This window comes from Neolamprologus multifasciatus, chromosome 9, assembly GCF_963576455.1.
Source record: "Neolamprologus multifasciatus chromosome 9, fNeoMul1.2, whole genome shotgun sequence".
Taxonomy (NCBI): Eukaryota; Metazoa; Chordata; class Actinopteri; order Cichliformes; family Cichlidae; genus Neolamprologus; species Neolamprologus multifasciatus.
In genome coordinates this window covers 15,723,759-15,746,817 of record NC_140447.1, presented here as the reverse complement: position 1 = coordinate 15,746,817, position 23,059 = coordinate 15,723,759, and the positions used below count along the sequence as shown (strand labels likewise).

Sequence of the window (23,059 nt, the reverse complement as noted above, 5' to 3'; positions counted from 1 at the left end):
GGCGGCGAGGGATTCTAAACGTCGGCACGCCGGCTGGACGGCTGGTGACCTGAGCGAATGTGCGGTGACTGGGTGGAGGCGCAGCCTGGGTCTTCCTAGGGAGACACAGCTGCAGGGCCTCTCCCTCTTTCTTTTTCTCCTCGCACCGTCTTTGCATGGTGGCAACGGCGGTCCCGAAAAGCCCAGCGGGGTCGATGCTTTCGTCCAGAATGTCACGTTTTTCTCTGTCCGAAAGCCCCGACAAGTTCAGCCATCTTGCCCTCTCCTGTAGGACGATGATGCTGAGGGCTCTGCCCGCCGCTTGTACTGCTGCTCTAGTGAGGTGGAGACACTGGTCCGTAACTACGCCCAGCTCTTCCCACAGCTCGATAGCACCCGGGTTCGCAGCAGCCTGGTCCTGGAGCTCCGCCGAGTAGGCTAGCAGGAGCGATGAGGCGTTCAATGCCCTCGCGGTGGTGGCAACCGATTTATACGCCTTGTCAGCCAGGGAGGACTGCAGGCGTTTGGCCTTGGAGGGCAGGGACGGACCAGATGACATGGAAAGTTTCTGGTTTGGGTGGAGATAAGAAGCCACCAGATTCTCCACTGTGGGAATTTGGTAGATGCCCTTCTCTTTCATTCCAGCGCAGTCAAACGCCGCCGCTCCCTGCACGGGGTTGGGTGACGAAAATGGCTTTGCCCAGCAGTGTGTGACCTCGTCCACGCATTCGGGGAAAAGCGGCAGTACCTGCTTAGTAGTGCGCTTTGCTACGGGGAGCCTTTTACCCTCGTATCGTGAGGTGGAGGTCTCCGTTGTCACCGCGGGCCATGGGATTGCCAGCTTTTCAGCTGCCCGTTTTGCAACGTCAAATAGCTCCATGCCGCGGGACTGTGTGCCGGGGTTATCACAATCGGCCCCTTGTGTCGCAGAATTCCGACCAGAGGGGGCAAAGAAAACGTCGTCATCCTCGTCCGAGACGAGATGTTCCGACGCTCCCTCAGAGGATTCGCTGAGTAGCTCGTCATTAGCCTCGAGAGAATCAAACATAGCTTCGCAGCTGACCTTGGCATCATCCACCAGCGGGAGGACGATATCCATCTCGTCGCCCCAGCTGGTGCCTGGTGTGGCGGACTCAGTGTGCTCCATCGGTGGGCCGACTGGAGACAGCATTGGGTCCTTCTTCGACAAGCTAGCCTGGCGGGCTAGCCTTCGGCGAAGGCTTTTGTGGGTGAAGCGAGCGCAGTGTTCGCATATACCCGGTGTGGAAATAGCTGCTTGGGCGTGTTGCAGCCCGAGGCACATCACACACGCGTCATGTGTATCTGAACCTGAGATTTTGCAACCGCAGGAGCAAATTCTGGGCAGCGGTTTGCGGTCTGCCATATTAAGGAAGCTTGGTGTAGCTAGCTTGGAATGGCTGGACGGCTAACGCTGATCTTTTTCTTTTTTTTCTTCTCTCGGTCGGGTAGCTATGGTGAGCTAGTATGACCTAGCTAGTGTGGTGGCTAGCGCTTGCGCTACTTGGCTTGGTGACCGTGTGTAGCAAAGACAGATAGCTTGGTCAGCTAACTGTTGAGCTAGATGCGTGGTGGCAGCTAACACACTCTCCGACCTGGCTCTGTGGTGAAGAGCAGGCGACACGAAACGCGAGCCGTGCTAGCGCCCGGTGACCAAGGTGTTAGCTTGCTCGTGTGGACAGTTAAGCTAGCACTCACGTTCGCAGTTAGGAGAGATGAGGATTCTAAGAAGCGAGAAGAGGAAATTGAATGACGGGTGACGCTGCGTCACACCCTTTTATAGGGAGGAGGGTGGCCCCTCCCTGACGCAAGCGTCACGACTGCCAGCCAATACTGGCTGGAGTAATGATATAGAGGCTTCTGAGGACAACACTGAGAGAGCGTTCCCCATAGTGAGACACCGAAACGAATGTTTGAAAGAGAACTATAACTTTAATCTCAGCCAAACCGATTTACTTAGGAACAAATAAAATACTGAAAAAAGCCAAACAATAACATTATTAAGTTGTCTAAGTGACTCATATATCATGTTTAACCTGAGTAGCGAAAGACAGTGGTGGGTTTGAAAACGATTTGCCGGGAGTCCGGTGTTCTCACCGGGTCTAGTGAGCCTTGAACCCTGGCTAGCTATCGAGCTGGTGAGACGTCTGTTACCCACGTCGGAGCGCTTTTGAAAATATGTGTTGTCTTGATAAACTGAGCAGATATTTGAGGTTTATACAGCTACATTCTCGCCTGAAAATATGCTAAACGTTTATTTTGTGACCCAGAAAGAATAATAAGAGTAATATTAAAACTAACTAGCTGCCGCCATTGTTGACAACTTAGCTGGGCCGCGCTATGAATTCTGGGACACAGCTTCTTCTTCTTTGGGGTTTAATGGCAGCTGGCATCCTTGTACATGCAGTGCTGCCATCTTCTGTTTCAGTCCGTTATTACACTCTTACATCCTACTACTTATTCCGCCATTTTTTGGGATCTTACAAAGCTTCAAACGACGCGTCGACTATTAAATTAGCCGTCAACGGTTTTAATAGTCTGCGTAATCGTGACTAGTCAACTAATCGTGGCAGCCCTACCGGACTCCGTGGGTTTTTTTTTAACTATTTTCTTCTTTCTTTATTCTCCTACATGTTTTGGCTGTTAGCTGGAGAACTTGAACTTCATCTTGTGATGTTTGCACTTGCTTTCTTTCAAATGGGACATTATGATGACTTATTTAATTTTTCCATGTAAGGAGTGGGAAGGTGACGTTTAAGGCTTTATATGCTGGCTTTATAGACAGCTAAGGTAAATGATTGTGGTTGAGGGTTAGGTTAATCAACAAAGGTTATATTTTTGTTATGTCTGTAGAAAATACAAATAAATAAATGATATTAATGCTTTCTGTCGCATTCATCTGTAAGTTAATTTGTCCTTTTTGGCAAATGAGGTCAACTCAGACTGTAAATGTGTAGAGTTGGCGAGAGAATCAAAAACATACAAAAAGAACAGTTACACAACTAATTGTGATTTTTGGCTAATGTGATGTAGACATTTGATTCTTATAAATGCTCTTTATTGTGACGGCTGTGCCTGCATTTTTTCCTGCAGTGGTGTCTGAACACCATCAGGATACGTTGGGTTTTGTTTAGAAATGTTCAAGTCAACAAACGAGGGATCTAATGATCAAATTAGCATTCCTGTTGGGGTAGTTTATCTTTAGTTGCATTTGAATTTCCATGAGTTTTACTATGTCATGATTTATATCCTGCTGATTTTATAGTGTATTTTTTACTTTTTTGTCATTTTCCAACTTGAATTTTAGCGTCTGATTCAAATAATTTGTCTTGAAACGGCTCCTTTGTCTGATTATGTGACACTCGCATTGTTATCTTTATTTCTGATAATCCTCAGCTTTGTAAAATCACATTACCCAAGGAAAAAAAAAAGTGCTGCTTCAAGTTTTACTTTTAATGATTCAAATATGGGAGGAATCTTTGCTGCAATTTCACATGCCTGTTTTGGTGCTTTTTTTTTTTTTTTTTTTAATTAAACAAATGGACTGTTCAGCTCAGGCACAGCTGAGCTTTTCTTACTCAAGAGCTGCTGCTCAGTGGCAGCTGTTAACAGAGGAAAATGTTTCTCGGTATACAAGGCCTGATTTTTCCCTCCAAGACAGATACTTTGTTATTTGTGCGAACTTTGGTTTGCACTTTGATAACATTGCAAGTGTACAAAACGGTTTAGTCACATGCACATGTGCACACACCAGTGCAAGGTGCTGGCCTAGTGTCTAACCAAGGACTCCTTAGCAGATGAGCCTGAACCATCACAGCTGCTTGTTGTGGTGTTTGTGTTTAGTAGCTGGCTGTATTTGAAACATCAACCTTCAGTTATAGTGTTTCGTATAGTTAAATGTCAAAATTATTTTCAAATGCATGGAATTTTAAAAAAGGAATAAGTAAATGTGACCTTTAGTCTGACAGACTGAGCACATTTGGTGTCATCTTTACATTTTATTTTATACCTGTGAATGATCATTTCCTCGGGCTCGTTTTCTGTCGTAAATAAACGACTCTACACTCGCTGCAGGCAGCTGTCATTCACATTTTAAACCACGAATTGAGGCCTTTACTTCTGCTTTTGCAGTGTTAAAAATGTCTCAAATGAGATTTGTATTCATGAATTATTGGAGTGGAGCACCTGCGCACTCAGTCTGAGTATTTATAAAGAGTTCTTTCATCTTCCTCTTTTCCAACCTTTCTTCTTCTGCTAAACAGGCAGGGGTCATTTTGTCTACAGCAAAATCCACTGCATAAGTGCAGAGGTGAAAAACTGTGTGTGTGTTTGTGGTAAGACCTTGACCTTGACTGCAGTCCCTAATGGAGAGGCTGTTCCCCTGAATGACTCAAACTCCCCCCGCCGTACAGCGGTATGTAGCAGCCCATAAAGCATGCTTATGGCCCACTCTGGTTTCAGGGAGTGGAAGCCTGACCCCGCCCCTTCCTCACACTCTGAAATAGCAGCGTCCTTGTCCCCACACGGAGCACAGTGCAAGTCGGGGTGTATATATGCGGCTGTGGTTGATTGAGGAGCAGATTGCTGGTGACAGGTCACACTGCGTTCAGTCTCTCCGACCCCCCCAGATTAGCGACCTGAGGTCCCCACACTGCCCTCCCTTCCTCTGGGCCCCCACCTGTTAGGATCCCTCTGCTGCTCAGAGCTTTCCTCACGCACACACACAGTGGTCAATCTGCATTTACAGAATTCTCTTATTTCTCCGTCAGTCAACCAGAAGGTTATAAAGGCCATTACAAGTCATTATGGTGTGTGTGTGTGTGTTGCCTGACTGTGAATTTGTGTGGGTTGAAAAGACGCCTGTCACAGCATGCTCTCATAATTGCCCTCTTAGCCAATTATCCCCCATTTAAAGCAAATCACCTGCTCTGCTCCCATGTCCACACAAATGTGTGTACACACACACACACACACACACACACACACACACACACACACACACACACACACACACACACACACACAAAATAAATAACACAGAAACTTAATATTTAATCATTTCATCTTCCTGAGTGACATGTTTGTTTACTGTGCTTGTGTTGTGTTGTTTTTGTTGTTGGCATCATTCATAGTGTTGTCTCCTCTTTTCTCCAGATTTTGATGCACACGAAAGACATGGTTCAGAAGGTCAGTCATTACCAAGTTGTTCCTGTTTAATATCTCTAATATGATATGTAATTATGTGCAGAATAACGTAAAATGTACAGGACAAATAATCCTTTTAATAATGACTTCTTCACTGGATCAGGACGCCTGGATTCTTGCATCTGTATTAAGCAGCTAAATGATAAACTTTGGGTTAAATATCATTAATTAGCCAAATCTAACATGAGATTGTTTTAGAAATTGTGTAGTTTGATGTGTGTAATATTCACTTTATTATTCCAGTTTTAACTGTATGGATTCTTTCTCTTTTTTTTGTCTCTTTCTCCCCCTCTCTTTTGTGTGACTCAGATGAATCTGGAAGTCATCTATGGAGATACTGACTCTATCATGATCAACACAAACAGCAAGTGTCTGGATGAAGTTTTTAAACTTGGCAATAAGGTGTGTGCTTTGGGTGTTTTATCAGTTTTTACATGCGCACCATGCAGTGGAGATTATAACTAGGGATGCAACGATACCAATTTTTTCAAACCGATACGATACCGATACTTGGATCTGAGTACTTGCCGATACCGAGTACAAAAACCGATACTTCTACCACACACACACAAATGCAATGAATTGGAAGACAGGTTTTACTTTATTCTCTGCCGATAAAAAATAAAATCTTAATAAAAATGACCACAAATAAATTTCAAGTGAAAAATAAGCACTTCTCTTAAATTATTGCAGTCTCCACATTGTAATTTAACAAAATATCACTGAACTATTGGCACTGTCTCGAGCTTTCAGAATAATAAATAAACACTTTGGAATAAAATAAATACAAATTAGGTTTGAGAATAAAATAAACTTTTAAATTATTGCAGAGTGTCCATATTATAAACAAACAAACAAAATAACGAAAGTATTTGGCATTGACGAACGAACTCCCCATCTGCCCGTGGATCATCAGTCCACTGTGCCGTTAAACCAAGGACTGACATCGCACACACTGCTTGTCTTTACCTCTTTAGAAAGTTTTGGCACCATTATCTCCCTGATGTGTGGGCGGCTGGGAATTTCATATCGCAGCTCGAGTATGCTGAGAAGACGGTGCAATCCTATGTTTTCCACGACCGGCATTGGCTGGTCATCCAGAGCAATAAAATGAGTCAGAGCCTCTGTTATTTAAACTGCCCGTGGATTTTCTCTTGACATTTTTCATCGCTTTTCCAAAACCTGAGTTAAAGTTGGCTGTTCCGGTCCACACTGCTGACATTTTGTTTAGCCTAGCTACAGCAGCCTCCAGTTTCTCTTTTTTATCTGGAGCCGCCAGTCTCACTCGTCTAACCCTGTGCCTGTTTAGCGCGGGATGTCCCCCTAGTGGCCAATCTAAAAAGCTACAACAAAAATGACAATCCACCCTCTGATTAATGAAATAAGTTAGTATCGGTTCGTGGTATCGGTTAACTTTTACGAGTTAACCGATACCACATTTTACAGTATCGGTCCCGATACCAGTATCGGTATCGGTGCATCCCTAATTATAACCAGATGTTGACACTGAATCTGTGTGTTTGCACTTTGATCCCAGGTGAAGGCAGAAGTAAACAAGCTGTACAAACTATTGGAGATCGACATTGATGGTGTGTTCAAGTCTCTTTTGCTGCTGAAGAAGAAGAAGTATGCCGCCCTTGTGGTGGAACAACACGGAGAAGGACGTTTTAGCGTCAAGCAAGAGCTCAAAGGGTTGGACATCGTCCGTAGGGATTGGTGCGACCTGGCTAAGGAATGCGGCAAGTACGTTAGCATGGGAAACAGTTAGCGCGTCAGTATATGGAGCACTGGAAGCACCTTACAAAAGATTTTCATTTGTAAGGAAAAATTCATTGTGTTTATTTATTTTTCTAGCTACGTGATTGGGCAGATCCTGTCTGATCAGAGTCGTGATGTCATTGTGGAGAACATCCAGAAACACCTGGTGGAGTTGGGAGAGAAGGTGGCTAGTGGAGACATACCACTGAACCAGTATGAGATCCACAAGGTGAGGCAATCACTGTTTGTGTGTTTACTTTTCATTTGATTAAAATGAGGCTTAAGACTCTGGACATGCTGGGGGTTTTTTTGTTTTGCCATTGCCATTCTCATCTATTACTGCTGTCTTGTCTTGACTTCACCAGGCACTCACAAAGGATCCTCAGGACTACCCTGATAAGAAAAGTCTCCCTCATGTCCACGTTGCTCTGTGGATTAACTCCCAGGGTGGTCGTCGGGTCAAAGCTGGTGATACCATCTCCTACCTCATCTGTAAAGTGTGTATCTAGTAGAGAAACGAATATCTCATTTCTTTGTGTGTTTCAGTGATATTTCAGTACAAATACATTGGAAATGCATCTTCTTTGTCCACTAGGATGGCTCCAACCTGCCAGCCAGTCAGAGAGCCTATGCTCTAGAGCAGCTCCAGAAACAGGAGAATCTCACCCTGGACACACAGTACTACCTGGCCCAGCAGGTCCACCCTGTGGTGTCTCGCATATGCGATCCTATTGAGGGTATTGACGGTGTACTCATAGCCTCATGGTTGGGTGAGTGAATTACAAGTTATTGCAGACCCCAGAAGTGAGTAATGTTATGCCTTATGGAAAATAATTACAAAAAAGTTTAAAGGAGCCGTGTTACTTAGAAATAAAACGACCAAATTGCTCGAGGAAGTTCCTACAGATGAAAATACTGCTTTTTGAAAAACTGTTTTATGGATTAAATCATTACTTGGATTCACATTTTATGCACGTTTCCTCTCTTGTCGCAGAAGACATAATACCTACTTAATAATCTTGTCAAGTGCTGCAAATTATTTCCAGTTTCACTACAATACACTTCCCGTAAACACTCAAATGAAGTGTCTGTGGGTCACAGTTTAATTTTTTTAAAATAATAATAACATCTGTAGACAGCCGAACAGCTAAATACAGAATGCTTAATTGCAGCATGACCACCTTTCATTGGTGTTTATCAGGCATGAAATATTTTGCCTTCAGCCGTGTTTCTGAATAAACATTTGCTCTGCTGTAAACCTTAAAAAACAAGTCTTTTATTTCCATGTCAGGTCTGGACCCGAGTCAGTTCAGAGCTCAGCAGCAGTTCCAGAGGGAGGAGGAAGCCGACGGCTTGCTGGGTGTTCCCGTCCAGCTGACTGATGAGGAGCGCTATAAAGACTGTGAGAGGTTTACTTTCACCTGTCCTCAGTGTGGCACTGACAACATCTACGACAGCGTCTTTGAAGGAGCTGTGAGTAGATGAACACACCGCTGTCCATCATAAAACTCCTCTGTATTGCTTTCTCTGTTTGTGCAGGACCAGATAATCTTTCTTAGAGTTGTATTTGAAGTCGTATTAAACCTGTGGCAGTTTAGACTTCAGCTGAAGAAATGTGCTGTCTTCTCTCAGCGCACACACACAAAGCACCTCACAGATATGGCCGAAGATTGAAAGGGGAAAAAGGAGATGGCTTTTATCAGTAATGGTGTGTTTCACTGGTCTAATGGATTAATCAGAGACACAAATAAAGAGCGGGAGAATAATGTTTCAGAAGGCATTTCAGTAAAACTTCCTGTGAAGGATTCATGCGTTAGTCATTCTCCATATTGTGTCTCTGTCTGTATTTTAAGACAGCTGCCTGGCTCCAGTACGGACTCTGTTTTCATTGGCATAGTTTGGACTCCACAACTTGAAAAGCCTTTCCTTAACCCCTGCGGCTCTATGGAGACACACACACACACACACACACACACACACACACACACACACACACTGATCTCCTACCATTTGTCAGGCCAAGGTTTTGTGTGTGCGTGTGTGTTATCAGCTTCTAATGAGGAGCAGGACACACAGCTTTTTCTTGTCTAGAAGACACTAATAAAACTGACAAGCCTTTGGCCTCGAGTGGTGGAGAGAACTTGTAATAATTAAAACGGGAGTATTAAACACACTCTCCATAAAAGGATAATATCATTACACACTTGAACAGATATGCTGGTGTGTTGTTGCACAAGAAAAAGCAGAATAATCTCGCCCGAGTGATCGTGCTTGTACTAAACGGTCTGCGTCCTGCTATTAAGAGTACAATGCATGAACTTGAAATGTCAGAATAAAATATAGCATTAGTCTAAACGAACCAGGAATCATCTGATTACTGATGTTAATTCTCCTCTCTGTTGCCGGAGGCCGGTATGCACGCACACACAGTGATACGGATAAGACGGTAAGTTAATTAAGGTGGTGAGCATGGTCTAACAGCTCAGAGAGAGAGGGGAGGACAGATGGGCCTTGACTCCTCCGCTGACACTGAGCCAGAGATGGTAGGAGGAGGCGGTGATGTATGATGGAGGACAGACAGAGGAGGAAAGTTGTTTGATGGAGGTAGCGGGAGAGGAGGATGAAAAGATTAAGAGCAGAGAAGGGAAAAAAATGTGGATAAGGCTGCAGGGGAATACCCTCAGTTCAGTTTTAATAGAGCGTTAGGTATCCCACGCAGGCAGTTAAATCAGCACGCTGTGAAAGCTGCACAAACCAAGACGTTGACAAAATGGCCTGCTTAGGCAGTTGGCATGGCAAACCTTTTAAAATTGTTTTTCAAAAGCCTATTTAATGTGCGGACATGAGGCGGTCCAGATAACGGCCGGGGTTTGTAGCCAGACATTGAGGAGAACTGGGAGTGTTAGAAGATATCATCCCCTTCTCATAAGTCTCACACAGTCACAAGACAGTACTTTGAGTGTTTCATATTTTCATTTAATTGCCCGGCGATAAAATGACTAACAAGAAAGTGTTGTAGTAGATACAACTTGTTTTGAAAGGAGAGTCTGCTCTTGAAAGTGAACTTTTGAAAAAAACACGTGGGAGATAAAGAAGACGAGGGGAGGAGATTAGACAGACTAAAATGAGAGTAAGGCTAAGATGTGTGTACGTGTGTGTGTTCTTGGTGTGACTGGCTATTAGAGGAATCAAATGAGTTGATTGACTCCAACTGGTAGAAAACTGTGTGTTTCTTTTTTTTTTTTTTTTTCCCACTCCTAAAGAAGTGATGTAGGCAAACAAAAAGCCAGTGTGTGGCTGGGTGGGGGGTGTCACATGCATTCTTTTATGTCACAGACTTCCCTGCAGAAACCTTTTTTTGCAGCTGTCAGTGCGACAGGTAAATGGAGTTGAGGTTTAAAGGAGCAAGTGTTTAAAGGCGTTATATTTAGTGTAATTGGTATGTAGTGCGTCTACTTTTTTCATTGCATTAACTATAAAGCTCGCTGTCAAGTGGACAATTCAGGGGAACCGGGGTCATGTTGACCTGTTTTCTTCAGGCTACAATAACGCTAAAATCTACTGGACCCAGGGTTTCTTTAAGCTCCTCTGTGTGTGACATGGTCTTTGTTAAGGTTTAAAGGTAATGGTTGTGTTTGTGTGTTGCAAAACTGGGTTTGCTGATTACAGGGTTAAATATGGAGCTGTGATGAATTCATATAGTATGCATATAAGGCAGTTAGACTATAGTTGATGTTTGCCCTTAGAGGCCATTGTACCTGCTGAAGCATTTTAGTACATGTGCATGCAAACTATAGGAGGAATTTTAAATTTCTCCTGATTTGTGGTTCCCTTTTCTTTTTGTTACCATCAATAAAATAAAGCTACTTTACTTCATTACAGGATGATGCGAGCTTAGTGTACGTGGTTACATGCGGTTTCTTTTCAGGAATGTAATACACACTCTCTTTGTCAGGGTTCAAAGGTTGAGCCTAGTTTGATGCGCTGCTGTCACATCCCTTGTGGAGGTTCTCCAGCTGACTACGTCGTCAACATCCGCAACAAACTTGTGCTTGACATCCGTCGCCACATCAAAAGATACTACGCGGTGAGTATTTCTGTTTGTATTCCCGTCTGCCTTTGATAGTCACATTTTGATGTGCAGCTGATTCCAGATAACTGTATTTCTACTGTTTTTTATTTTAGTTTTCTTTAACCCTTGTACACTAATGCCAGGTGGTTATTCATTGTTTTGCTTTGAAGCCTTAATAGGTTGATCTCTTATTTCAGTTTGAGATGTATGGGTTGAAATGAAAGCAGAGTACTTCAATTTGACATGTATTTTTGTGCATTAATATATTTCATTGGTTAAAATATGCCCAGTATTAAATATAGTATTACAAAACTGCACATCAAGGTTCTAGGGTAATTAGTTTGAGTGCTTTCCTTATTTATTTATTTAAAAATTTTCTCTGTAGTAATACAAATTTGTTCATTCAATCCAAAATGTTCCTTTCTGAATGTTAAAAAAACAAAACAAAAAAATAAACAAGTGTGTCTTGAGTCCACAACGCTGCATTTATGCTTGTTACCTACGACAGCAGCACGTTGCTAAAGTATTAAATAAAGGATTTGGCTGACAAAATACAAGCTCAAGTGGTCACAGAACATGAGCTGTGTGTAATGAAATCGTCAAAACTCGCTAAAATTGACCTTCCACAAAGTGTCTGTGAAAGGGTTGGACTGTATTTAACACAATGGGGGATGCAACAGATGCAGTCATGTTAAGAGAAGCTATCAAAAGGATGTTGGGCAAAAGATGAAGAAAACCTCAGCAGGGCACTGTGCTGACATTTTCAACCAAAGAGCACACTGAGCATGTAAAATGGAAAAGAGCTCCAGAAGGATATGTCGGCGCATGATCATGGAAATAGTTAAATGGCCATTTGTACTCTGAATACCAAGTTTAAAATGCACACGCAGTTTTAGATGATAAGGTGAAATTTAAATGATAGATGTGGGAAACAGGGTCATTAAGGTATGAGCAAAAACTTAAATTACTTTAAATCAAACATAATGGACTTTAAAGATCAAGCAGATTTGTCTCAATACAAGACACCCACTTACTTGAAAGACTATTTACAATTTTTATTTGCTGTATGTTTTTCTAGCGTAAATCATTTTTGCAGGTTGTATTTAAGCATTTATGGAAGGCGTGAAAGTGTGAATCATCATCTCTCGCTGGTACCTATTCATATTTTCAGCTGTGCATTGAAAGATGATGACATGGTTGTCAAATATACATACCTATAGAAATTACGCCAGTATATTTGCATTATAAAGAAGTGCAACTGTAAATAACAGCAGCCTTTGTTCAAATCTAAGGATACTTTTCTGACAAATAGAAGAAGCCTTACATACAGTTTGATTTTCTCCGCACTCGCCTTTCGTTGCAAAAGTTGGACCATAAGAAAAAAACACCAGTTGACAGTTTTAACAGTGCCATGTCATCACAAAACGACAGCCATTAGAAAATTAACGAAGAAAAGAAGGAACAAGGCGCAGAAGAAGACGAGCAGTGTGTTGGTTGGACACTATTATAACAACAAGAAGAAGATTGGTCTTCCTACAAAATGTTTATCCACCGTGTCTCTGCCTTAGTCCTGAAGATGGTGATGCTGTCAGCACTGCCTAAGTGTTAAACCTTTTGCTTACAACAGTCCTATGCAGCAATGTTTCAAACCAGAACTACTTTGACATCTTATGACCCAAAAAAGGTTGAAGTAGTCATTACAGTGCAACTTAGTTTCATGCATGTTCTGCTTTACATGATAGGATAATAATTCAGTAATATTGTTGATTATTTTTCACTTAATTTAGACACTGATGACATTTCATATTTTCAAAAATGTTACTAGTTTTGTATTTTTATTTATTTGTAAACAGTCAGTACACCACGTTGGTGTAGAGTAAAATGTCTCAGGACCTTTTTTAGACGAACGTAACTGAAAAATTTCAGATTTTCTCTTTGGTAACAAATCAAACCAAAGAAGCCCATATGTTAAAATGTGATCTAGTCACACTGGAATGCAGAGTCATGGCAAAGGGAAACATCGTATCGTCTAAAAACTGAATTATGTTCATTTTCAGATAACATCGAGTTGCACCCAGTAGTGCAAGTTAAAAAGTCCACGATTAGTTTCTAACAAATAAAAATTGAAAAAGTTGAGAATACCTCACCTCGCACAGCTAACTATACTTGGAGTGAGATGGGTGTGAATGTTTCATAAACCTCTTTGCGAGCCATTCAGATTGTCATCCGTTTTATCTTGTGAGCATTTTAGATGGCAGAAGGCCCTAAGAAGTAGTCTTCCTATGAAATATGCAATGTATGATAAAACTGCAATAATTCACTGCTATGTTAGCTAAAGTGTCAGTGAAGTTATTGAACAGAAACATGACCGTTGTGGCAGTGTGGGACATCAATATAGACCCTGAGAAGATGATTTGTAGTGCCTTTGCAAAAGACTTGCAATTTACTTGCAAGATTTATTTCTGTCGTTTTCAAAAGTCTGTCATGCCGTGGCACTCTGATTTATGGCAGTAAAGTATGTGAACACTGATATCTGCAGATTCCTCTTGGACAGAGTAGATCGAGAGGCTGTGACACATGACGGTGTAAAGGACGGTGTAGTCAGTTTGCAGCCTGGGAGTGAATTAAACAGGATGCCTGCGTTGTCTTCGTAGGGGACTCTATCTCCTCATGGCTTCCAACACCTTGTTCTTGAGTGAGTGGAATGCAGTGTGTGTGTGTGTGTGTGTTGTGTTGTGTGTGTGTGTAGCAGGGTAACTCTCCCACAGTGCTGAACAGAAATCAATTAGCGTGGTGAATGTGTGGGTAGTGAGTCCCCCTCAGCCCCTTTGTCACGATGTGTGAAACAGCTGCTACCACTGAATACTTACACGTCACACAGTAACACACATTTATACACATGCGCACACACACACACACACACACACACACACCGAGGGCTGAACAGCAGTGGACACAGCACACACAGCAGGGCAATGAAGAGGGGTAATATTGTGTAATTAAGGATTCCTTTCAGGCCGAGGGAGAGTTCAAATAGAGCTGTTTGTCTGGGCAGATAGAGTGAAAGCTCTGTACCTCTGTGTGTGTGTGTGTGTGTGTGTGTGTGTGCGCGCGTGTGCGTGGATATACGTATATATGTGTTGGCGTCTTTAGCTCTAACCACAGAGACATTAATCATTAGTGAAATTACCTTCTGCTCCCCACCTCACCCCCACCATTATCAATAAACCAGCACCCTGAGAATGGGCAAATACTTGCCCACTACCTCTCTCTCTCACTCACTCACACACACACACACACACACACACACACACACACACACACACACACACACAGCCATCATTCCCTCTTCTCATCCCCGCTGTCTTTGGCAAAATGAGAGATTCGCTTGTTTCCTGAACCACCCAATTCTTCTTCTTCTTTTTTTTTTTTAAACCCCTCCCATCTAACAACCGTTACCATGGCATTTAACAAATTATTGCAATTACCCTCGTCATGCGGGTCGCCCCTGGAAACAGGCTGAGGGGCAAGAGAAGAAAGGGGGAGGGAGAGAGAGAAAGGGTGAATGAAGACCAGAGAAGGTGATAATCCTGTTTTGAACAAAAGGTCAAATTGTTGAATAGAGAAGCTTTGATTAAGCGGAGGAGGTACAAAGTGGAACCGTTTGAGCTCTTTTCACTGTGTGTGTCTGTGTCTGTGTGAGAGAGTGCGTGTCTGTGAAGTAGACCGATTTTTAGGTCTATTCACTTTAGAGCTGGAAGTGTTGACTGCCAAAGCACAAAAAACAGTTAGAGGTCTTTCTGCATGCGTGTGTGCGTATGCGTGTGTGGCAGGTGGATTCCTCTGCTGCAGAAGTCACATCAGAGAGGCTTCTCCACTTATACAGTACAACAATGGAGCTCAAATTGTCTCATTAATAAATTATTTGATTTACAAAACATCAATTATCAATAGTTTTTTTTTTTTTTGGGGGGGGGGGGGGTTTAGATGTGAATGTTTGCTCTCTGAGAGTAAAATAAGAACAGCGCTGGAAAAACTACTTTAAACTGTCTTTTTTTACCCTTTACATCACTGTAAGGTAAACTGCAGTTTTAAGAGAAGTGATCAAACTGGAAATGTATACAGGATTCGAAACTGTAATGATTTAGAGAGAAGTATAGAAATGGCACCTAATTGAGTTTATTGGACCTTGTTGTTCCTGGAAGAGTGCCGTAACATCAGATTGACTGATAATCTATCAACTCCTCTGAACATATAACCAGTGCAGGTTTATCCATAATGATGGTGCTGTGTACGCCCTGAGCAGCACACAGCCTTACATGTGGTCTGCAGTGTGTAGTGGTGGATTCCTCACTAACACATTGCCATGGTGAGCCATCAGAGCAGAGGATCAAGACTAAAAAAGGGGCGTGGCTTCTCAGCAGGAGTCTACAGTATAGAAGTAATGTAAGAAACAAATCTAATTTTATTGTCAGCTTTAGCCACGACTGAATTAATTGAATCAAAATCGTCAAACCTCTACTTTAATTACCATTTAAAATGGCTCAGTAGCAGCACTTTGAAGGGTTATCTGAGACTTGCAGGGCACTCGATCAGTCATTTATGGAAGATTATCAGTGGATTATTCAGACTGAACATTGTTTATAGGATTGCTTACTGAAATAAATAAACATGGAGATGACGAGGGAAGGTTTATGAACTACAGCGTCGAGAGTGATGTTGAATTATCAGAGCCTAAATTATGAGAATTTAACAAAGCGGAGGGTTTCGGATGAGATAAATGTGTTTTAAAAATAAAAAAACAAACAAAGAAGAAGCTGCAGAGGAAGGGTACATTTCGTGGTGGGCCCTGTCGTGGCCTGGTCTTGCCTCTATTTGGTTAAATTATGTGGAACTCATTTGACATCTGCATTCAGTGTGTCAGGTATCCACTGCTGTAATTATGCAATTATGAGTCTTTATTCTCGCGTCCGACTGTACACCCCCACCCACCCCCACCCTCGCTCTTGCAATATGCCTCAATTAGACTTTTTTTTTTTTTTTTATCCTTCTTTGGTCCTGATGTGCTTCTTGTTTTCAGTCCTTTCTATGTGGCTTGCAGGTCTGCCGCACTTGATCTTAACTTAATTTTTTATTTCTTTCGGTATGTGGCTTGTGTGTGGACGGGTTTTTGGGGTCACAGCGGCAGAGCAGAAGGCCATTATGAGTTCCTCCTTTGAACCTCCTCAGTCTTTGATGTGTGCCTTGTTAATTCATTTTAATTCATGTGAATGGGCGCCAATGAATATGTTTGTACGCACACTGAATGTTTGTGTGCCAGTGAATCAGGCCCATGGGAACAGCAGTGTGTGCCAAGGCTTGTGTCATAAGAAGTACACAAAAAAGACTGCGCTACAGCCTCCCACTCTCATACTCCTTATCTCCCACCTCCATGAACTATTGTCCTGCATGTGTCTTTATCAGACACGGTGAAGCAGTCTCATTTCCCATGATGCCTAGCTCTTTGCACAAGAACAGCAGAGGTGTTTGGATAATTAGTCCTGGCCCTGGGTATTGTGGGTAAAGCTGTGAACTCTGGGACTTTCTAATTGATTTGGGACATATGTTGTGTGTTTGGTTTTCATTTAAAAGAGATTGACCGAATTTCTCTCTGTTTGTATGTGTGTGTGTTTGTGTGTGTGTAGCCTGTTTGTGTAGACGACATGTCTACGCCTTCATCTCCTGTTTGGGGGAGAAAAAAACTGCAATTTTTTTCTTTTAAAAAATGCATATTTTTCTGGTATTCATGCTGAACGCAATAAATTAATTTGCAAATTTTTGTTGATGTGGTGAGGTGTACATGAGGTTACTGGAAATGTGTGCAGTTGCAGAAGGAATAGTTGGTTAGATGTATTTGTCTCTGGTTTGATCTAATTGGTTTGTTAAATTAAATGTATGAGAATGGATGAACCTACACTCATCAGCCACTTTGTTAGGTGCACTTGTTCAACAGCCCATCGGTACAGATATCTAGTCAGGACAGTGCATTTAGGTTTGAAGACATGGTCAAAGTGACCCGCTGAAGTTCAAAGCAGGCATCAGAATAGAGAATAAAGGTGATTTTTAAGTGACTTTAAACATGACATGGTCTGAGTATTTCAGAAACTGCTAATCTACTGGGATTTTCCCACATAATCATCTCTAGAGTTTAAAGAGGATGGCCTCAAAAAGAGAAATTATCCAGTGACTGCAGTTCTGTGAGTGAAAATGAATTGAAGAGGTCAGAGGAGAATGGAGCTTTAAATTGACAGAAAGGCAACAGTAACTCCAATAACCACTTGTTACAGCTAAGATATGCAGAAGAGCATCTCTTGTCAGCTAAGAACAGGAAACCGAGGCTACAGCTCAGTGTAATCGGTGAATATTGGAAAAAGTTGACTAACCTGGTGGGTCTCAAGTTTTCCTGTGACATTAAGACGGTCGGGACAGAATTTGCCGTGAACATAAAAGTTGGATCAATCCTTCTTTGTATCAATGGTTCAGCCTATGGGGGATATTTTCTTGGCACACCATAGTTATCTTATTAACAGCTGACTATCTTTCAGATGCCACAAGCTACCCGAGTATTCTTCCTGACCATCTCTATATGATCAGTGTACCCATCTCCATGGTTCCACAGTCAGCAGATTTCAATTCTGCAGAGCACCTTTGGGATGTGGTGGTACAAGAGAGAAATCATGGATGTGCAACCACTAAATCTGCAGCAACTCTGATGCTATCATGTCAATATGGAACAAAATCTCAGAGATGTTTCCAGCATCTTGTTGAATCAATGCCATGATGAATTCAGACTGTTCTGAAGGCAGAAACCTGGTTTTAGGTACTAACAAGGTGTAACTAAAGCGGCCACTGAGGATGGCTCTATAGCAGTCCAACTGCTAAACCGACCTGCCACTGAAAATATTTAGTACATTATGAAAATTAAAATGGGACAGATTTTGCAATTAGTGATCCACAATGTGATGCGTTTTGGTCAGAAATTGCTGACATGAAATACTAGTCTCATATAAATCTCATAGCATCACAACGTCATTGGAACCCGGTGAAGCCCAAATTGCATAAAGAAACAGTGGCTGAACTGAAGTGCTGTTCATTTGTAGTGGGTGGCTCAGTGGGGTGAAGTGGGTGGTCTGCCAGGCACATGGTTGGCAGTTTGATCCACAGCTCCTCCAGCCTGCATGCCTGGGTAACATACTAAACCCCAAAGTGCTCCACTGGTGGAAGAGTGTGTGATAGGAAGTGTATGTGTGGGTGTAAATGGGTAAATGTGAAGTAATAACTGGATTGACTGCTCAGTTAGAGTAGAAAAGCTTTATGTAAGTACCAGTCCATTTACCATTACAGTATTGTTCACTGATGGTTTACTATAGAAACATCCTAAAGATTTTGCAGGAGAAATGCATCCTTAAAATCAAACATGCTTTTTACAATAACCTTAAAGAACCTGACAGATTATTAAAAAGGACCAATACAGGGAAAAAAGTTGCTCATATAGGGTTAAATCGGCTGTAAAGAAAATAATCCTCACCATTTCTTTTGGTTGCTGCTTTTCAAAACTGATTAGAAGACAAAGGCGGACCTAAAAATCAATCGGAGCTACCGTGTGTGTGGTAGGTGAAGGGGGGTGGTATTGATAGGCAGACAGGTGCAGCAGTTTTGAAGGGGTTTATTTTGAGTGAATGGGGAGAACGAAGGCTAGCTGGATGTAGGAAAGGAGCAAAGGCGTTGATGGCGGTGGGTCTTATGCTCTGTCATTAGTTGGGCATTAACCCCCTCCCCTTTAAACCGTCTTTTAGTAATGACAGGGCATAAGAAGCAGAAAGGGGAGGAGTGATCTGGAAGAATATGGGGAGATTGAGAGGGTTAGCCCACAGCACCTGCCCAGGGTCACTACCTCACTCCAGGAGGTCCTAACTACTGCCGTTTTGGCTGTCTGCTGCCCTGCCTGTATGACAGAGCAGGACCCTGACACACAGCAGCTGAAGATACATCGAAATGTAAAGAAAAGGAAACATGAAAAGGCAGTATGCGAAGTCAGTAAACTTATTTTTATTTCATGCAGTTTTTTTGTTGTATTTTACAAATCCTATTTGCAGTGCGTTTCTTGTCAGATTGTTGTGCAAAATTAGAGCAGCTAAATGGAAACAACAATTTTCAGCAAAATTTCCTCATTACCAGAAACAGTTTTTAAAAGCACCACAAGACAACAAGTTTTTTTCTTCTCCCCAATTTTTTAAGAACACCTTTAGCAACAAAGTGGTAAATTAACACATTTTATAAACGAGTAATGACATTGAATGCTTTGAATGTGTTTTCTGTGTTCATCTGTTTGATGGAAATGTACATTAATTCATGTGTTTTGACATATTTTCATCAAGAATCCTTTAAACATGATTTCTAATCACTGTTGCAGTAGCAGAGCTTCTGGGTATAATAAATGCCTTAAAAATTGAATGGAGTATTTTAAAACTTATTTAAAACTTTAAAAAAAAAATGTTGGTTTTGTTGTGTTTTTCCTTTGTGTTTTTCTCTCTGTCAAAGCAGCAAATTGAGATTTTCATCCAAAAACCTCACAAAAAATTTAACTAACAAGCAACAAATCGCAACATTTGGAAAACTTTGTGTGTTTGCAGCTGTTTCACAGCTGGCTGAACTAAGCCAGTTTCATGTGTCATAGGGCTGGTTGGTGTGCGAGGACCAGGCCTGTCAGAACAGGACCAGACGTTTGCCCATCGCCTTCTCCCGGCATGGACCCATCTGCCCCGCCTGCAGCAGGGCGACACTTAGACCCGAGGTAATGCACCCGCAAACATCCGAGTTCACACTGGCACACACGTGGCTTTGCATTCCCATTGGCTTAAAAGAAATATAGCCCAGGCTGAGTTAAATCTCCACAGCACCATGGGTTGTTGCATTCTGTGGGTATTTTCCAGTTGATGGTGCTATGGAGCTGCAATATCCGCTCTCATATGTGCTGTGCATTTCTGCTCATTAGCGTCACATTTCCTCAAATAAACACTCTGATAAAACCAATCTTTGTCGTGTGTGTGTGTGTGAGCGACTGTGTGTCAGTGCACATGTGTGCCACTCTGTCTGTGTTTGGAAGGCACTAAGAGCTTGGATGGTAGTTTAGCCATTAAAAGCATCTGTCTGTCCAGCTCTGGTAGCCGCCTTATGAACACTTTGTTAGTTTGACCACTGGATTTAAAAGAAACACTCTCCCTTTCAATTTGAGCGTGACAGTTCAATCTGCTTTTTGTCTTTTCTGCCTCTGTCCCATTCTTACCATTCCTGTCTCAACCCTTTGCTTTAACTCCCTCCTGTCAATTCTTTTTCTTTCTTTTTTTTTTTTTTTTAACCATGCGTGTTCTGCCCCTTTCTGTCCCCCCCACTCCACCCCCCCACCGGCTGCTTTGCTGTGTCTGGCTCTGTGGCGACAGGTTGTAAACCAGAAGGCCAATTTCTGCTGTCACTGTAGCCACTTAGGCAGCCATTGCTGTGCCTGAGGGCCGTGGCACTTTAAACTGTGGGCTGAATAAAACATTTAACTCTCTGTGCTCGTTCATACACCCTTTCTCTACTTTAAAAACTGGAGCCTGTCTTCATTTTACTTCACGGTTTGACTCCACAGACTTGGCCTTTTTATCTAAATCCATGGGTTGCTGATGATGAAGACAGATGTAAGCAGTTTTGTGTAAAAGTCAGGATGAATACTCAGAGGATATTATTGATACCAGTGCAAGCATTCTCCACCGGGTCTGTGAGGATTTTCTGTGTGGGGAAGAACATCAGGTTTTCAGCATCAGTGCAAGTGTTTCATCGCTCAGTAATATTTGCATGTGACTCAGGTGTACAAAATGTTTTGTTTGGCAATGTGCAACTGTCAGGAAAAGATGCCAGCATTGCTAAAAGGAACTTATAAGCCTGGAGCCATACGCTTCCAATGAACCAGACAATTTGGAACAGGTTTTCATCTGGAGCTTGTTCTTAATTCCCCATCCCTGCTTGCAAGGTGCTTTGCATACATTTAAAAGCGAAATTTTAAAGTTTCAAATTCAAACATTGGGTAAGACAACATCTGTGGAGATCAGGCTTGGCATTTTCTTTTAAGAACAAGGAGTAAAAATTTGCAGCATCATTTAGTAATGGTTTTTTTTAGCTTCTTAAGTACAATACGAATACTCCTGTTATATTCAGACAAGAGATAATACATGGCAAAGTGAGAACTCAAGGTGTTAAGATTACGTTGAGTCTTTTATTTTTGAATAAGCCCACCCACTTCCTCATCGTCATTGCATCCATCAGAGTGAATGTGGATCTATGTGAATGATAGAAAAGTATAGGGAAACGTGCTTGAATGTGTATAAAGCGCTTTGAGTGCTTGGGTAAAGTAGAAAAGCGCCGTATGAGAACCAGAGAAACCAGTCCATTTACCATTTTGCCTTTTCATGACTCAAATGTTTTTTGCAAAAGTCATGAGCCACAACCGTTTTTGTTCCGTTTCCAAGAAACCCGACTGTCGTTTTTAAAGTGATCTTTAGGAATAGTTCTCCAGATTTCCTGATTATTTTTCCTCTGTAAATTGGCTGTTTTTTGCACGTATTTTCAGTCCTGTCCTTGTGCAGTACATCCATTCATCCTTTCTCTTTCCCTTATTTTCCCTTATTCAGGGTCATGGGTGGGTGGACTGTTGAGGTCACACTTATGGGCAATTTAGAATCACCAGTTAACCAGTTAGTTTGGACCGTGGGAAGCTGGGGTATCCCAGAGAAATCATGAAAGGTCCCAACGATGGTAGATGGTGGATTTGAACCCAGGAGCTTCTTGCTACAAGGCAACAGTGCTAATCACGACATGTGTGTGCTGCCCAAGAGACTTTTTTTCTTTATAAAGCTTAAGGAAACATTATGAATCATTAGTAGTTGTTTTTAAGCCCTTAATTACAAGCATCGTGTTGCACAAACACCTAACTTGTTCCCATTTCTTTACTTAAACCCATGAACAAAAATATTTACACCAATAATGTGATTCTCAAAGTGCCATTAGCTGAAAATGTGGCAAATCTAGCCATGATGTAGAAGATAAACAGTATTTTAAAGTTTTGTGCTGGAAATAGGAATTAATCATGGAAAGACCTGACAGATGTATCTGGCCCTTTAGTTGATCCATCTGTTGTATCCTTAAGGAAGGGAAAGGGGGAGAAAAGGCTGAGATTTTGCACAATTGCTGAACTGAAAATCAGTGGCAACAGGTTTTATGGAGTGATGAACCCACATTTAAAATTTGTGATTCAAATCGTAATCAATCCATATGAAGAAGGTCAGGAGAAGAATACAACAATGTCTACAACCATCAAAGGTGGAGGCTTTGTGGTTTGGGGGAATTATGAATACAGGAAAGTACCATCAGATTTGGATCCACCATGTGGAAAACATCTGATTGGCAACAGCTTCGTTTCCAGCATCTAAGTGACCCAAACGCTCTACCAATGCCATAAAAAGCATAGCTGGATAGAAAAATCACTCAAGACTTTTCAACAGTACTGCATTTCTTTCCTCTGGCTGTAATGTGCAAAGACCCATCCCTGCTTTGACTCTGATTGGCCTTTCTAACCAGCCATGTAATTTGAAGGCTAACTAAGCAACAAACCGCAAATCAGAAGCAGGATATGGGCAGATTACATTATTGTGTTAATGAAATAAAAGACAGTAAACGTTTCCACACATTGCAGGTGAATAACAAACAAATAATTTTGGACACTGACATGAAACTGATCTATTGTTTTAGTTGTCTGTTGAGGGATTTGAACCTAGATGGAGGCGCTGTGTGCAAAACGCTGGCTTTTACTCTTTCTGTGGCTCACGTCTGTGTCACTACCGACTGCTGCTACAGTGTGAGGCTGGAATAAACAGATGTGACACGGGGTAGACATGATGCAGCAAGTATTAGAGCAGTAATTGTTTTACAGTGTAGTTGTTTCTGTGATTT

The 23,059-nt window shown here is 42.0% G+C and overlaps 1 protein-coding gene across 2 annotated transcripts in view; it reads left to right on the top strand.

Annotated features, from left to right (window-relative positions):
- Positions 1-23,059, top strand: part of pola1 (polymerase (DNA directed), alpha 1) — a 66,806-nt gene that overhangs the window by 27,287 nt on the left and 16,460 nt on the right. For both annotated transcript variants that reach the window (XM_085172228.1, XM_085172226.1), the window contains exons 27-35: positions 5,152-5,184; positions 5,512-5,604; positions 6,740-6,945; positions 7,057-7,189; positions 7,326-7,457; positions 7,556-7,730; positions 8,252-8,433; positions 10,916-11,047; positions 19,749-19,865. In XM_085172228.1, coding sequence (XP_085028354.1) covers positions 5,152-5,184; positions 5,512-5,604; positions 6,740-6,945; positions 7,057-7,189; positions 7,326-7,457; positions 7,556-7,730; positions 8,252-8,433; positions 10,916-11,047; positions 19,749-19,865 — 1,203 coding nt within the window. The remainder of the gene's footprint in view (positions 1-5,151; positions 5,185-5,511; positions 5,605-6,739; positions 6,946-7,056; positions 7,190-7,325; positions 7,458-7,555; positions 7,731-8,251; positions 8,434-10,915; positions 11,048-19,748; positions 19,866-23,059) is intronic.